General features: G+C 36.6%; 1 protein-coding gene across 1 annotated transcript in view; it reads left to right on the top strand.

The window, feature by feature from the left end:
- DNAJC13 (DnaJ heat shock protein family (Hsp40) member C13) overlaps positions 1–17,062 on the top strand; it is a 150,492-nt gene that overhangs the window by 109,450 nt on the left and 23,980 nt on the right. Inside the window, exons 40-45 of the mRNA XM_065942343.1 lie at positions 185–364; positions 6,607–6,774; positions 7,771–7,884; positions 9,447–9,563; positions 10,680–10,857; positions 15,602–15,693. Of these exons, the coding sequence (XP_065798415.1) occupies positions 185–364; positions 6,607–6,774; positions 7,771–7,884; positions 9,447–9,563; positions 10,680–10,857; positions 15,602–15,693 (849 nt within the window). The remainder of the gene's footprint in view (positions 1–184; positions 365–6,606; positions 6,775–7,770; positions 7,885–9,446; positions 9,564–10,679; positions 10,858–15,601; positions 15,694–17,062) is intronic.

Here is a 17,062-nt window from a genome sequence, read left to right as displayed (position 1 = left end):
TTAATTTTAGGCTTTAAAAGATACAGGACTCAGCTATAAACCAGAATAGAAAATATTAGAGGAGGTAAGCACACATACAATAAGATAGTTAAATAGCTTGTCACAAATTCACAGTCTGTTTCTCTTGGGAGCTTTTTAAAAAATCCATTATTACTTTTTTTAATTCCATCATTTTTATTCTCAGAGTATTCCAAGAGTGGCTGCCCTTGGAGTAGAGTGTGTCAGCTCTTTTGCTGTGGATTTCTGGCTACAGACACACCTATTGCAAGCTGGAATTTTGTGGCATCTGCTTGGTTATCTGTTTAATTATGACTACACCCTGGAAGAGAGTGGTATTCAGAAAAGTGAAGAAACAAACCAGCAGGTAACTTGAACATTATTTTAACACTGAATTTGAACCCAAACTATAGATTAATGCAAAGCCCTAGCTATCTGGAGCCCTCAAGGCATAAACCATTTTTCAAGATTATTAACTTTATTGTTCTTTAAGCCCCAGATCTTTTTATCTTAACCACTTATCCCAGAAGGATTCAAGACAGTGGGATTTGCAATAGTATATACTGAGCATAACTTAATCTTTTCTTGATTACTTAGAATCACCTTTATGATTACAGAATTATGGTTATATATCACAGGGAAGTGATAACAGTGCTGTTGAGGCTTGTTTGCCTAAATACTTGAGAACTGATTTTTACAGGTATTTTTTCTGTCACTCCTTTCTTATTCATTATTCATATTGTGAATATGTGCCTCTAGTGATCAGATCTACTTAATCATCTCTTGTTCCCCACCATATCCCCCAGGGTGCTTCTTCCAGTTATCTACAAGTTACTATATTAGATATAAATGACTACATAGATCCTGATTGTCTTTCATATAAATAGAAGAATAAACTGTAATGCATGAACTTTTTGTTACTCATTTTCTTATTTTAAATTCTTTATTCTTTAATTGAAGGATAATTGCTTTACAGAATTTTGTTATTTTCTGTCAAACATCAGCATGAATCAGCCATAGGTATACATATGTCCCCTCCCTCTTGAACCTCTCTCCCATCTCCCTCCCCACCCCACCCACTAGGTTGGTACAGAGCTCTTGTTTGAGTTCCCTGTGACATACAACAAATTCCCATTGGCTATCTATTTTACATATGGTAATGTAAGTTTTCATGTTATTCTCCATACATCTCACCCTCACCTGCCCTTTTTCTGTGTCCATAAGTTTGTTCTTTATGTCTGTTTCTCCATTGCTGCCTTGCAAATAAATTCTTTGGTACAATCTTTTTAGATTCCATATATATGTGTTCAGTTCAGTTCACTTCAGTCGCTCAGTCGTGTCCAACTCTTTGCGACCCCATGAATCGCAGCACTCCTCCCTGTCCATCACCAGCTCCCGGAGTTTACTCAAACTCACGTCCATCGAGTCAATGATGCCATCCAGCCATCTCATCCTCTGTCGTCCCCTTCTCCTCCTACCCCCAATCCCTCCCAGCAACAAGGTCTTTTCCAATGAATCAACTCTTCTTGTGAAGTGGCCAAAGTATTGGAGTTTCAGCTTCAGCAACAGTCCTTCCAGTGAACACCCAGGACTGATCTCCTTTAGGATGGACTGGTTGGATCTCCTTGCAGTCCCAAGGAACTCTCAAGAGTCTTCGCCAACACCACAGTTCAAAACCACCAATTTTTCGGCGCTCAGCTTTCTTCACAGTCCAACTCTCACATCCATACATGACCGCTGGAAAAACCATAGCCTTGACTAGACGGACCTTTGTTGGCAAAGGAATGTCTCTGCTTTTTAATATGCTATCCAGGTTGGTCATAACTTTCCTTCCAAGGAGTAAGCGTCTTTTAATTTCATGGCTGCAGTCACCATCTGCAGTGATTTCGGAGCCCCAAAAAATAAAATCTAACACTGTTTCCCCATCTATTTCCCATGAGGTGATGGGACCAGATGCCATGATCTTAGTTTTCTGAATGTTAAACTTTAAGCCAACTTTTTCACTATGCTCTTTCACTTTCATCAAGAGGGTTTTAGTTCCTTTTCACTTTTTGCCATAAGGGTGGTGTCATCTGCATATCTGAGGTTATTGATATTTCTCCCGGCAATCTTGATTCCAGCTTGTGCTTCCTCCAGCCCAGCATTTCTCATGATGTACTCTGCATATAAGTTAAATAAGCAGGGTGACAATATACAGCCTTGATGTACTCCTTTCCCGATTTGGAATCAGTCTGTTGTTCCATGTCCAGTTCTAACTGTTGCTTCCTGACCTGCATACAGGTTTCTCAAGAGGCAGGTCAGGTGGTCTGGTATTCTCATCTCCTTCAGAATTTTCCACAGTTTATGTGATCCACACAGTCAAAGGCTTTGGCATAGTCAATAAAGCAGAAATATACGTTTTTCTGGAGCTCTCTTGCTTTTTCGATGATCCAGCAGATATTGGCAGTTTGATCTCTGGTTCCTCTGCCTTTTCTAAGTACATGGTATTTATCTTTCTCTTTCTGACTTACTTCACTCTGTAAAATAGGCTGTAGGTTCATCCACCTCATTAGAACTGATTCAAATGTGTTCCTTTATGGCTGAATAATATTCCATTGTGTGTATGTGCAAAACTTCTTTATCCATTCATCTGTCCATGGACATCTAGGTTGCTTCCATGCTCTAGCTATTGTAAATAGTGCTGCAGTGAACATTGGGATACATGTGTCATTTTCAATTTTGGTTTCCTCAGGGTATATGCCTAGGAGTGGGATTGCTGAATCATGCTGGTTTTATACCTTGTGTTTTAAGGAACCTCCATACCATCTTCCATAGTGGCTGTATCAATTTATATTCCTTCCAACAGCCCAAGAGCATCCCCTTTTCTCTACACCTTCTCTAGCTGATGATGGCCTTTCTAATCAGTGTGAGGTGATATCTCCTTGTAATTTTGATTTGCACTTCTCTAATGATGAGCGATGTTGAGCATCTTTTCATGTGTTTGTTAGTCATCTGTATGTCTTCTTTGGAGAAATGTCTGTTTAGGTCTTTTCTCCCATTTTTTAATTGGGTTGTTTGTTTTTCTGACCTCGAATTATACGAGCTGCTTGTATATTTTGGAAATTAATCCTTTGTCCATAGTTTCATTTGCTATTATTTTCTCCCATTCTGAGGGTTGTCTTTTCATCTTGTTTATAGTTTCCTTTGCTATGCAAAAGCTTTTAAGTTTAATCAGGTCCACTTGTTTATTTTTGTTTATATTTCCATTACCATAGGAGGCTTACAGAGGATCTTGCTTTGATTTATGTCTTGAGTGTTAATGGCTATGTTTTCCTCTAAAAGTTTTATAGTTTCTGGTCTTACATTTAGATCTTTAATCCATTTTGAGTTTATCTTTGTGTATGGTGTTAGGAAAGGGTTCTAATTTCATTCTTTTACATGTAGCTATCCAGTTTTCCCAGAACCAATTATTGAAGAGGCTATCTTTCCCCATTGTATATTCTTACCTCCTTTGTCAAAAATAAGGTACCCATAGGTAGTGGGTTTATTTGTGGGCTTTCTGTCTTGTTCCATTGGTCTGTATTTCTGTTTTGTGCTAGTACCATACTGTTCTGATGACTGTAGCTTTGCAGTATAATCTGAAGTCAGGAAGGTTGATTCCTCCAGCTCCATTCTTCTTTCTCAAGACTGCTTTGGCTATTCGGGGTCTTTTGTGTTTCCATATGAATTGTGAGAGTTTTTGTTCTAGTTCTATGAAAACTGCCTTTGGTAATTTGATAGGGATCGCTTTGAATCTGTAGATTGTTTGGTAGTATAGTCATTTTCACAGTACTGATTCTTCCACCCCAATAACATGGAATGTCTCTCCATTTGTTTATGTCATCTTTGATTTCTTTCATCAGTGTCTTAGAGTTTTCTGTATGCATTTTTTTGTCTCCTTAGGTAGTCGTATTCCTAGATATTTTATTCTTTTTGTTGCAGTGGTGAATGGGGTTGATTCCCTAATTTCTCTTTCTGATTTTTCATTGTTAGTATATAAGAACACAAGTGATTTCTGTGTATTGATTTTCTATCCTGCGACTTTGCTAAATTCACTGATTAGCTCTAATAATTTTCTGATAGTATCTTTAGGGTTTTCTGTGTACAGTATCATGTCATCTGCAAACAGTGAGAGCTTTACATTTCTTTTCTGATATAGATTCCTTTTATTTCTTTTTCTTCTCTGATTTCTATAGCTAGGACTTCCAAAGCTATGTTGAATCCTAGGGGTGAGAGTGGGCACCCTTTTCTTGTGATCTTAGGGGGAATGCTTGCAGTTTTTTACCATTGAGAATAATGTTTGTTGTGGGCTTATATATGACCTTTACTATGTTGAGGTAAGTTCCTTTTGTGCCCATTTTTTTAAGTTTTAATAATAAAAGGGTGCTGAATTTTGTCAAAGGCTTTTCCCCACCTATTGAAATTATCATGTTTATCTTTCACTTGGTTTATATGGTGTATCACATTGATTTGCCTATATTGAAGAATCCTTCCATCCCTGGAATAAACCCAACTTGATCATGGTGTATGCCCTTTTTAATGTGTTGTTGAAATCGGTTTGCTAGAATTTTGTTGAGGATTTTAACATCTATGTTTATCAGTGATATTGGCCTGTAGCTTTCTTTTTTTGTGTGTTGTCTTTGTCTAGTTTTGGTATCAGGGTGTTAGTGGCCTCATAGAATGGGTTTGGAAGAGTTCCTCACTCTGCAGTTTTTTGAAAGAGTTTTAGAAGGATAGGCATTAGCTATTTACATGTTTCATAGAATTCACCTGTGAGGCTATCTGGTCCTGGGCTTTTGTTTTTTGGGAGGATTTTGATCACATTTTTTATTTCCGTGCTTGTAATTGGCTTTTTCATAGTTTCCATTTCTTCCTGGTTCAGTCTTGGAAGATTGAACTTTTCTAAGAATCTGTCCATTTCTTCCAGGTTATTGATTTTATTGCCATATAGTTGTTCATAATAGTCTTATAATCCTTTATATTTCTGCACTGTGTTGTAACGTCTCCTTTTTCGTTTCTAATTTTGTTGATATGATTCTTCTCTTTTTTCTTGATGAGTCTGGCTAAAGGTTTGTCAATTTTGTTTATCTTCTCAAAGAACCATCTTTTAGTTTTATTAATCTTTACTATTGTTTCTTTCATTTCTTTTTCATTTATCTTTGCTCTGATCTTTATGATTTCTTTCCTTCTGCTAATTTTGGGTTTTTTTTTAATGCTTTTTCCAATTGTTTTAGGTATAAAGTTAGGTTGTCTGATTTTTTTCTTGTTTCTTGAGTAGGATTGTATTGCTATAAACTTCCCTCTTAGAGCTGCTTTTGCTGCAACCCATAGATTTTGAGTTGTATTTTCCTTGTCATTTGTTTCTAGGAATTTTTTGATTTGCCTTTTGGTTTCTTCAGTAACCAGTTTGTTATTTAGAAACATATTTAATCTCCATGTGTTTATGTTTTTTACATTTTTTTTCTTGTAATTGATATCTCGTCTCATAGCATTGTGGTCAGAGAAGATGCTTGATATGATTTCAGTTTTCTTAAATTTACTGAGGTTAGATTTTTGACCCAAGATGTGGTGTATCTTGGAGAATGGAATGCTCACTTGTGCATTTGAGAAGAAGGTGTATTCTTCTGCATTTGGATGGAATGTCCTGAAGATATCAATGAGACCCATCTTGTCTAATGTATCATTTAAGACTTGTGTTTCCTTATTAATTTTCTATTTTCATGACCTGTCCATTGGTGTAAGTGGGGTGTTAAGGTCTCCTCCTATTATTGTTTTACTGTCAGTTTCTCCTTTATGTCTGTTAGTGTTTGTCTTATGTGCTGAGGTGCTCCTATGTTGGGTGCATAGATATTTGCAGTTGTTATGTCTTCCTCTTGGAGTGATCCCTTGATCATTAGGTAGTATCCTTCCTTATGTCTTGTAGTATTCTTTATTTTAAGGTCTACTTTGTCCGATATGAGGATTGCTACTTCAGCTTTCTTTTGGTTTCCTATCCTTCCTTATGTCTTGTAGTATTCTTTATTTTAAGGTCTACTTTGTCCGATATGAGGATTGCTACTTCAGCTTTCTTTTGGTTTCCATTGGCATGGAATATATTTTTCCATCCTCTCAGTTTCCATCATTATATGTGTCTTTAGGTCTGAAGTAGGTTTCTTCTAGGCAGCATATGTATGGGTCTTGTTTTTGTATCCATTCAACTGTCTGTGTCTTGGTTGGAGCATTTAATTCATTTATTTTTGAGGTAATTATTGATATATATGATTCTATAGCCATTTTCTTAATTGTTTGGGGTTTGGTTTTTTTTGTTTTTTTTTTTTCAGATTTTTTTTTTTCTTCTCTTGTATTTCCTAACTGTTTAAGTGCCTTTAACATTTGTTGTCAAGCTGGTTTGGTGGTACTGAATTCTCTTGACTTTCACTTTTCATAAACTCTTGACATTAGTGTTGGGGACTTCGGTACCTTTTTTGTTTCTTTTTCTTGGCTTTCTCTTCCTTAATATCTTTCATACTCTTTTGATTCCATAAATGTACTATTGCCTGTAAGATAAGAGATCTATTTTAATAACTTAATGTCTTAATTTTTTTGTAACAGGAAGTAGCCAACAGCCTTGCCAAACTGAGTGTCCGAGCTCTAAGTCGCCTTGGAGGTTATCTGCCTGAAGAACAAGCAACACCAGAAAATCCAACCATAAGGAAAAGTTTAGCTGGCATGCTGACTCCCTATGTTGCTAGAAAACTTGCTGTGATTAGTGCTACTGAGGTATGTGCTTCAGAGCTAGCCTGGGTTTTGACAAATATTGCAAGATCCTCTACATAGTAGAGAAAAATAACAATGTTGATTGCTCTCAGAAACCTAAAAATTGAAAATGCTCATATGCTTGTCCTCTCAACTAAGAAATTTGGTTATTGTCTTGGTGCTGTTGATAGCAGCTCTATACGTCCAGGGATAATAACTCCCTTCTTTCCTCCTAGCACAAAGCTCAGAAAGTGTAAAGTGTAAAAACTTCTTATTAAAACACTTAGGCGATTCCCTGATGGTCCAGTGGTTAGGATTTGGATTCGAGTCAAGGACCTGGATTCAGTCCCTGGTTGAGGAAATAAGATCCTGCAAGCCGTGAGACACACATCCCCACTCTCCCTCCCCACAGAAAAACATTTAAAGGAGAGTTAAGTGTGTATGTGTACACTTAAAATCAAGTAGAGCAACACAAAGGGAAAGCATTCTAGATGGCTAAGCAGGCATAAGCTATGTCTGCAGAACTATTGAATTCAGCCTTGAATCAGGGTTTGGCTGAGAAAATTGGAACTGAATCTCTGCCCGTAAATTCTAGGAGTATGCTTCATAAAGACTTAGATTTTGTTTTCAAGTATATGTATGTAAAGGTCATATGGTATTCTTTTTAAACTTACATTTACTGTTTATAAAATGCTTTAATAAATTATCATGTGTGATTTTCAGCAAAGCAGAGCAAATGTTAAGAATGAGATGTGAAAACAGACTCAAATTTGAATTCCAGTTTCACCACTTAAATGTTGTGAGATCTGGGACAAATAATTTGAACTTTCTCAGAGAAGTCTTGATTTTTCTCAGCTGCAGAATGGTAAACATTATATTTTCAAACTTGTTAAAATTATTCAAACCCATTGTACTTAAGGTTCCTATTACAGTGCTTGGTGTGTCATAGACAATTTTTAATGAATGATAACTTCAATATTTTTCCTAAATATTATGAAACACTAATATTCTGTCTTATAGATTTTGAAGATGCTTAACAGTAACACAGAGAGCCCCTATTTGATATGGAACAATTCTACAAGAGCAGAACTACTTGAATTTCTTGAATCTCAACAGGAAAGCATGATTAAAAAAGTAAGTTAATAATTTCTTGCATCCTGTCACCTTCTAGTGGAGAAGGTAGTAAGTCATGAAAAAATCAAAAGACAGAGTACAATGGGAGATAAGGAGTTGACCTGGATAATACATAACTAGATGGTTGAATCTTGATGGTTTAAAAGACATTTATGTTTGTGAGTTTGGACTTCATTAAAGAGTAACCACCACTGAGTGTCCTGGATTATGCAAAATTTGGTTTACCACTCATTTCATGATAGTCACTCAGATCTCTTCATTGATAGAAGTTTTGAGAATTGCAGAGCTAGGAAGAACCAGTCTCAGATTTGTACGTATCATCTGTTTTTTTTACCAGAAGAGAGAGAATATCATTCTTTCTTTGTTTAGCCCTTTACAGTTTATCCCCACTTCCCTCATAGCTCAGTTGGTAAAGAATCTGCCTGCAATACAGGAGACCCAGGTTCAATTCCTGTGTCGGGAAGATCCCCTGGAGAAGGAAATGGTGCTCCACTCCAGTATTCTTCCCTGAATCCCATGGACAGAAGAGCATTCACTTTTCTTTACAATTTATTATACACTTTTACATATTATTTCAGTCCAACCTAAATTTTATGTAATTTCAACCAAAATCTTCTTAGGGCTATTTTTTTCCTATTTTTCTATCTTTTTCTTTTCACTTTCACTTTTCTTTGCAATTTATTATACACTTTTTCATATTATTTCAGTCCAACCTAAATTTTATGTAATTTTAACCAAAATCTTCTTGGCGCTATTTCTTTCCTATTTTTCTATCTTTTTCTTTGTCCTTAAATGGAAATTATTCTTGATTTGTCAACTGATATATTACTTTGCTTTTTTAATTCAGAGACCCTGTTTTCCTGTACTTTATCACTTAATGTATTACTTTTTAAAACCAGTTGAGATATGTTCATCTCTTAATTCTATCACCCTATATCTGACCAGGCCAAATGTCTGCTGAGAGGAGAGCCACATGTCTTACTTGCTTATAAACACTAGGTCTAAGATACTTCGTTGGCTGACCTCAGTGATCTTTTGAAATTTTAAAATGAGTTTCAAATTTGGACTAAAAAACAATATTACTCTCTGCCTATATATAGCATAACTCTATTAGGGGCTTCCCTGGTGGCTTAGCGGGTAAAGAATCTGCCTGCAATACAGGAGACACAGGTTTGATCCCTGGGTTAGAATAATCCCCTGGAAGAGGAAATGGCAGCCCATTCCAGTATTTTTGCCTGAAAAATCACATGGACAGAAGAGCCTGGCGGGCTACACTACAGAGGGTCATAAAGAGTCAGACATGACCAAGTGACTAAGCACACGTTCACACATTCATGACTTTTCCAGATTAGTCCATATTAGTCCATATTACTAATTACAAATGTTAAAATTATATTAAGTGCTGTGATGTGTATCCCACCACATTTTTCTCCTATGGAAAAATGAATGGATCTTTGAAGTTATTTATCTGATAAGTTATTAAACTGAATATGGATAGATTTATAAACTACACACTAGTAATTCTGATTTATATCTAACAATTTGTTTTGTTTTTTTCAAAGGGTGACTGTGACAAAACTTATGGAGCAGAATTTGTCTACAGTGATCATGCCAAAGAACTTATTGTAGGGGAGATTTTTGTCAGGGTCTATAATGAAGTCCCTACTTTCCCACTTGAGGTAAGCTCTCTACTTTTGATTTTGTCTGTAACTTTTGATCATTTGTTATTAAAAGCTACTGGTTTATTCACACTGTATACATTGAAATAATATCTGCTTTTTGCCAAATATTTTATACTAACTTGGGTATGTGATAGGGTGACCATTGATAACTTATGCGACTTTATTTTGAATGTTGGGGAATTTAATGGATTCATGAGTAAGAATTTATTCCTTTCCCAGCTATTTCTTATATTTTATGCATAATGCTACTCCACTGTATCATGTATATATGCCTGCAGCTCTGCTGTCTCTTGTGGAACTGTAAGGCCTTTTACATACTCACTCTATCATGTTAAATGTCAGACCACCAGACAGTAGTCTATCTCTGGCCAGTTTTTAAAAGAAATTAAGAGAATAGAAGGGGAATGCAAAGAGAATTTTTAGATGAGTGAGTCACATCAGGTCATTTCTTGTGATGACCCCTAATCACTTCCAGAAGCAAATAATCTTTTCTTTCCTTAGTTCTTGGGGATCATGTAGGAAAATTCAGTTGTAGTTTTTTTTTGGAGGGAGTGACAAAGATTTGGTGGTTGATTGGTTTGTAAGAAAGAAGTGAGGCTTTGTTTTAGAGTTTGCTCTTGGAAAAAGGAATTTACGAAACTGTGATGTATGTTATTTATCACAGAATAATATATAAAAATAGCTGCTTAGCAGAATGAGTTTGGTGATTTTTGAAGTCTCTTTGAAAACTTCCTCTTGAATTTATAATCTAATATATATAATTTTTAAATGTAAAAATGCAACCAATTTATAGAAGCTATATATCATATTAACAATTCTCTCAGTAAAGTAAAGACATACTCTCACCTCAGAGTTGTTATGCTACATTACTGATGGGAGTATATCAGATTTCTAATGGATTTGGACCAACAGTGGTAAACACTTTCTAATGCAGTTGAGTTTTATCCCTTTTCTCCTCAGTCCTCATTTAATGCATAGGCATTTTCATGTGTCTGTATAATTTAATCACTTCCATGACTTGAAATGTTTCGTTGTTGCTTTTACTGTGGGGTCTTTGTTATAGGTTATTTCTAAGGACACAAATGTTTTTAACTATTTTTCTACTTGATTTAGGTTCCAAAAGCATTTGCTGCAAGTCTCTTGGATTATATAGGTTCCCAGGCCCAGTACCTTCACACCTTCATGGCTATCACTCATGCTGCAAAAGTGGAGTCAGAGCAACATGGAGACCGCTTGCCAAGAGTTGAAATGGCTTTGGAGGCTCTGAGAAATGTTATAAAATATAATCCAGGTATGTGATTGTACCCTTGACAAATAAGACAAATAGAAGAGCCCTAAAAATTCCAGTTCTCAGTTTTACCAGGAAAACTCAGGGAAAATTATGCTTGGTTATTGACCCCATAATATGTTTACCTCTAAATAATAGGCTGGAGAGAGAGGTCAGTCATCATGCTTAGAAGTATTCAAATCTCTAAGAGCAAATGAGTTTCAATAAGTTGAAAAGGCAGAATAACTTGATGGTGTAAAACATCACATTGATGACATAAATTGACATACAAGGTGTAAGTGCTTAAGTTAGAGTTATTGACGAGGTGATCTAATTTTTCTACCACTGGTCCCTACAATGCCATACTTAAAAAAAAAATGCCTGAAGTTTCTGGTGCTTGGAAATTGAAATAATAAAATGAGAATTGTCATTCTTAAAACATCTATAAGAAAGACATTTACAGGAACATTATCACTCTTGCCTGACATCAGGGAATATGCTGGAGTGAAAATCTGAAAGCTTATTCCAATTCTAACTTTGATAACAAATATAGACTATATACACAGAGAGGGAACACAGCCCCACCCATCAGCAGAAAATTGGATTAAAGATTTACTAAGCATGGCCCCACCTATCAGAACAAGACCAAGTTTGTCCCACAGCCAGTCCCTCCCATTAGGAAGCTTGCACAATCCTGTTACCTATCAGAGGGGAGACAGAATGAAAACTATAATCACAGAACCAAACTGATCACACAGATTACAACCTTGTCTAACTCAATGAAACTATGAGCCACGTCATGTAGGGCCACCCAAGATGGACGGGACATGGTGGAGAGTTCTGACAAAGCATGGTCCACTGGAGAAGGGAATGGCAAACCACTTCAGTATTCCTGGCTGGAGAACCCCATGAACACTATGAAAAGGTAAAAAGATATGACACTTAAAGATGAACTCCCCAGGGTAGTAAGTGCCCAATATGTTCCTGGAGAAGAGCAGAGAAATAGCTCCGGAAAGAATGAAGAGGATGAGCCAAAGTGAAAACATCACCCAGTTTTGGATATGTCTGCTGATGAAAGTAAAGTCTGATGCTGTAAATAACAATATTGCATAGAAACCTGGAATGTTAGGTCCATGAATCAAGGTAAATTAGAAGTGGTCAAATAGGCATTGCCAAGAGTGAACATCAACATTTTAAGAATCAGTGAACTAAAATGGAGCAGAATGGGTGAATATAATTTAGATGATGATTATATCTACTACTGTGGGCAAGAATCCCAGAGAAGAAATGGAGTAGCCTTCCTAGTCAACAAGAGAGTTCAAAATGCAGTACTGGAGTGCAGTCTCAAAAACAACAGAAAGACCTGTGTTCGTTCCCAAGGCAAACCATTCAGTATCATAGTAATCCACTTCTATGCCCCAGTCACTAATGCTGAAGAAGCTGAACTTGAATGGTTCTCTGAAGACCTCCAAGACCTTCTAGAACTAACACCCAAAAAAGATGTCCTTTTCATCACAGGGGAACAGAATGCAAAAGTAGTAAGTCAAGAGTTACCTGGAGTAACAGGCAAGTTTTTTTGGCCTTGGCAGAGCAAAAGGAAGCAGGGCAAAGACTAACAGTTTTGTGAAGAGAACACACCGTTCATAGCAAATACACTCTTCCAACAACCCAAGAGATAACTCTACTCATGGACGTCACCAGATGGTCAATACCGAAATCAGATTGATTATATTTTTTGCAGCCAAAGATGGTTAAGCTCTATGCAGTCAGCATAAACAAGACCAGGAGCTGACTGTAGCTCAGATCTTGAACTCTTTATTGCCAAATTTAGACTTAAATTGAAGAAAGTAGGGAAAACCACTAAGCCATTTGGGTATGACCTAAATCAAATCCCTTACAATTATATACAGTGGAGGTGACAAATACATTCATGGGATTAGATCTGATAGACAGAGTGCTTGAAGAACTATGGACGGAGGTTTGTGACATTTTACAGGAGGCGGTGATCAAAACCACCCCCAAGAAAAAGAAAAGCAAGAAGGCAAAACGGTTGTTGAGGAAGCCTTACAAATAGCTGAGAAAAGAAGAGATACTAAAGGCAAAGGAGAAAAGGAAAGATGTATCCATCTGAATGCAGAGGTCCAAAGAATAGCAAGGAGAGATAAGAAAGCCTTCCTCAGTGGTCAGTGCAAAGAAATAGAGGAAAACAATAGAATGGGAAAGACTAGAGATCTCTTCAAGAAAATTAAAGATACCAAGGGAACATTTCATGCAAAGATGGCACAGTAAGGACAGAAGCTGTGTGGACCTAACAGAAGCAGAAGATACTAAGAAGAGGTGGCAAGAATACACAGAACTATATTAAAAAAAGATTTTAATGACCCAGATAACCATGATGGTGTGATCACTCACCTAGAGCCAGACATCCTGGAGTGCAAAGTCAAGTGGGCATTAGGAAGCATCACTACAAAGCTAGTGGAGGTGATGGAATTTCAGCCACTTCAAATCCTAAATGATGATGCTGTTAAAGTGCTGCATTCACTCAGTATGTCAGCAAGTTTGGAAAACTCAGCAGTGGCCACAGAACTGGAGAAGGTCAGTTTTCATTCTAGTATCAAAGAAAGGCAATGCCAAAGAATGCTCAAACTACCACACCGTTGCTGTCATCTCACAAGCTAGCAAAGTTATGCTCAAAATTCTCCAAGCAAGACTTGACAGTACATGAACCAAGAATTTCCAGATGTTCAAGCTGGTTCTAGAAAAGGCAGAGGAACCAGAAACCAGATTGCCAACATCCTTGGATCATAGATGAAGCAAGAGAATTCCAGAAAAACGTCTACTTCTGCTTTATTGACTACACCAAAGCCTTTGACTCTGGATCTCAACAAACTGGAAAATTCTTAAAGAGATTGGAATACCATACCTTCTTACCTGCCTCCTGAGGAACCTGTGTTCAAGTCAAGAAGCAGCAGAACTGGACATGAAACAATAGACTGGTTCCAAATTGGGAAAGGAGTACGACAAGGCTGTATATTGTCACCCTGCTTATTTAACATCAGAGTACATCATATGAAATGCCGGGCTGGATAAAGCAGAAACTGGAATCAAGATAGCAGGGAGAAATATCAATAACCTCAGATATGCAGGTGACACCACCATTATGGCAGAAAGCAAAAATGAGCTAAAGAGCCTCTTGATGAAAGAGCAGGCTTGAAGAGGAGAATGTAAAAACTGGCTTAACATTCAAAAACAAAGACCACGGCTTACAGTTCCATCACTTCATGGCAAATAGGTGGGGAAACAATGGAAACAATGACAGACTATTTTCTTGGGCTCCAAAATCACTGCAGATGCAGCCATGAAATTAAAAGATGCTTGCTGCTTGTAATAAAAGCTATGACCAACCTAGACAGCATATTAAAAAAGCAGAGACATTTCTTTGCCAACTAAGGTCCATCTAGTCAAGGCTATGGTTTTTCTAGTAGTCATGTATGGATATGAAAGTTAGACCGAAAGAAAACTGGTCGCCAGAGAATTGATGTTTTTGAACTGTGGTGTTGGAGAAATTCTTGACAGTCCCTTGAACTGCAAGGAGATCAAACCAGTCAATCCTAAAGGAGAGATCAGTATTGTATATTCATTGATAGCGCTGATGCTGAAACTGAAGCTCTACTATTTTGGCCACGTGATATGAAGAACTGACTCATTAGAAAAGACCCTGATGCTGGGAAAGATTGAAGTTAGGAGGAAAAGGGGACGACAGAGGATGAGATGGTTGGATGGCATCACTGACTCAATGTACATGAGTTTGAGGAGACTCTGGGAGTTGGTGATGGACAGGGAGGCCTGGTGTGCTGCAGTCCATGGGGTCACAAAGAGGTGGACTGAGCAATTGAACTGAATTGATAGAATATATTGATATCATACCATACATAAAACTTGAATATAAAATATGAAACATATTTATAAACTATAGAATATAAAATAGAATATTATGTAGAATATAAAATACAAATCTGGAATATAAAAATACATTCAATATTCAGTTTCTTACCTGAAGACCTCAAAACTTTTTATTAACACTTAATATTGTCTTTCTTGTTCTTCTTTGCCCTTTTCAGTATGTATTACAGTACTATTATAATTTATATCTGTATTGCCAACAAATTATTCAAATAAAATAACCAGCAATAATTAAATGTTGTTTAAGAAAATATCATTCCCATGGAATACATGGAGATGTTTTTAAAGGTAGTATTATAAAATCTGAAGAAAACTTCATTTTTTTATTTTGGCATATTAGGTACAAAGAAATTGCTGCAAACCTGGGAATTGATTTGGAACTTGTTTGTAATGTAGTTCTCAAGTGACAGAGTTCTAACTCAGTCTTACTTAAAAGCCAAATGATGTCACACTGTCTCCAGATATAATTAGACTGACAGGGTCAGCTCTGAGGTCTAGAGGTAAAATGTAAAAGTACCACCATACACTTTTAATTTTTGAATTGTATTTGATAAATTTCTTGTTTTTAGCCTGTCGGTTAGTTAGGGGTTGGGATGGAAATGAAAACAAAACAAACCTGAGAAACTTAAATACTGTTTAACTTCTTAAGATTTACTACTCCTTAGTGATGCTGCACTCGCTTCATGTCACAGTTGTTGAGAAAAGTTTACCACAGACTTGACAGTAAACAAAATATATCCGTTTCCCAAAGATCGATAGAACATTGCTTGGAAATAAAAGATAAGCATTTTCTTTTTCTTTCTAGGCTCTGAAAGTGAATGCATTGGTCATTTTAAGTTAATATTTTCTCTTCTTCGAGTCCATGGAGCTGGTCAAGTACAGCAGCTGGCTTTAGAGGTAAAGGAATTTTGTTCTAAAGCATGCTGTCTTTCCTACAACATACTATACATGGTTTGAGCCTTGGTTAATCATCATCTAAAGTTGAATAGAAATTTGTATATAGTTTTTTTTTTATTTTGCCTATTAAGGCAAGTGAATGTCTTTAAACTTGAATTAATATGCCCATTTGAAGAGCAAATATTGTACAGTGTTCGGGGTGCTTCCCTCTGTGGTCATCATCTGTCATCCATTAGAACTTGGGATGCATCTTATAGTGTCATATGGGTTGAGTTAAGGAATGGACTTTACTCGGGTAGCTTGGAAGCTACAGATGACAAAAAAAGGGAGCAGAACTTTCCAAGATCTCTCTGTGTTTCCACAGAGAGACATGTTGAGACCAAGGGAGTCTGCTAGCTACACACTGTGAGTTTGTGTTCCATCTCCCTCAGTTGCTCTCCTTTCTTATGGGTTTGGCACAAAAGCATCCTTTCCAGCTACCCAGAACCTGTGGGTCTTAGAGGTCCAAGAGTGGTTGGAGGCCCCTCCTTCGGGAGAATGAAATCATTGGTTCTGTAGGAAGTTGTTTGTGTGGAGCCTTTTCCTCTGGAAGAAGCAGGAAGACCTTGGTCACAGGGTTCTCCTTGTCTAGCAACCCAGAGTGAATATCCAGGATCTTTTTTCATGTGATCCTGCTTTTTGTAACACACACGATTTATTATGAAGAACACCAAATTCAACCTTGCAGTAACAATGAACTTGATGAATGACTAAGTGTTCTTATATTGCATTTTGGTTTAAAATGTTTAAGAAAATAATAAAGGTTAAATTGGTCAACAGCTTAACAAGCATGGTCTTTTCATTGAAAAGCATGCGTCTCCACTTAATTCCTTCAAGTACCTTGTAATTTTTAAAGTAAGCATTATTGTGTCTATATTTTTCTTTGAGATGCTGACCCCCTGATTCAAGTTGTGGCATTAATCTTTAGATGTAGAAGTTTAGATGTATAAGTTAGACTTGAGCAGTCATCTTCTTTTGAAGAAAAACCTGCCTATTTCTTTATAATAGAAAGATAGACCTAATATATTGTACTGGGCACCAGAAACATTTACTTTCTCCCTCTGAAAGAAAAAGTCCAAGTAGTGAAGATGATTATCTTGCTAATCACTTCCCACCCCAAATCTCCAATTGGAAAACACTATAGCATACATCATCATTCTGGAGCATGAACTGCTGTAGGATTGAAGGCTTCTTATGAGCCTAAGGATTGTGAATTGGTGCTAAAATATTTGTTTAGATTGTTACATTTAATTGTTACCTTTAAGTTAATAGAAAACTGATATATATATATATATATATATATATATATATATATATACTGATATATATT

This window comes from Muntiacus reevesi, chromosome 8, assembly GCF_963930625.1.
Source record: "Muntiacus reevesi chromosome 8, mMunRee1.1, whole genome shotgun sequence".
Taxonomy (NCBI): domain Eukaryota; kingdom Metazoa; phylum Chordata; class Mammalia; order Artiodactyla; family Cervidae; genus Muntiacus; species Muntiacus reevesi.
Note: the sequence above shows the minus strand (reverse complement) of the source record. Positions and strands in the feature narration are given on the sequence as shown.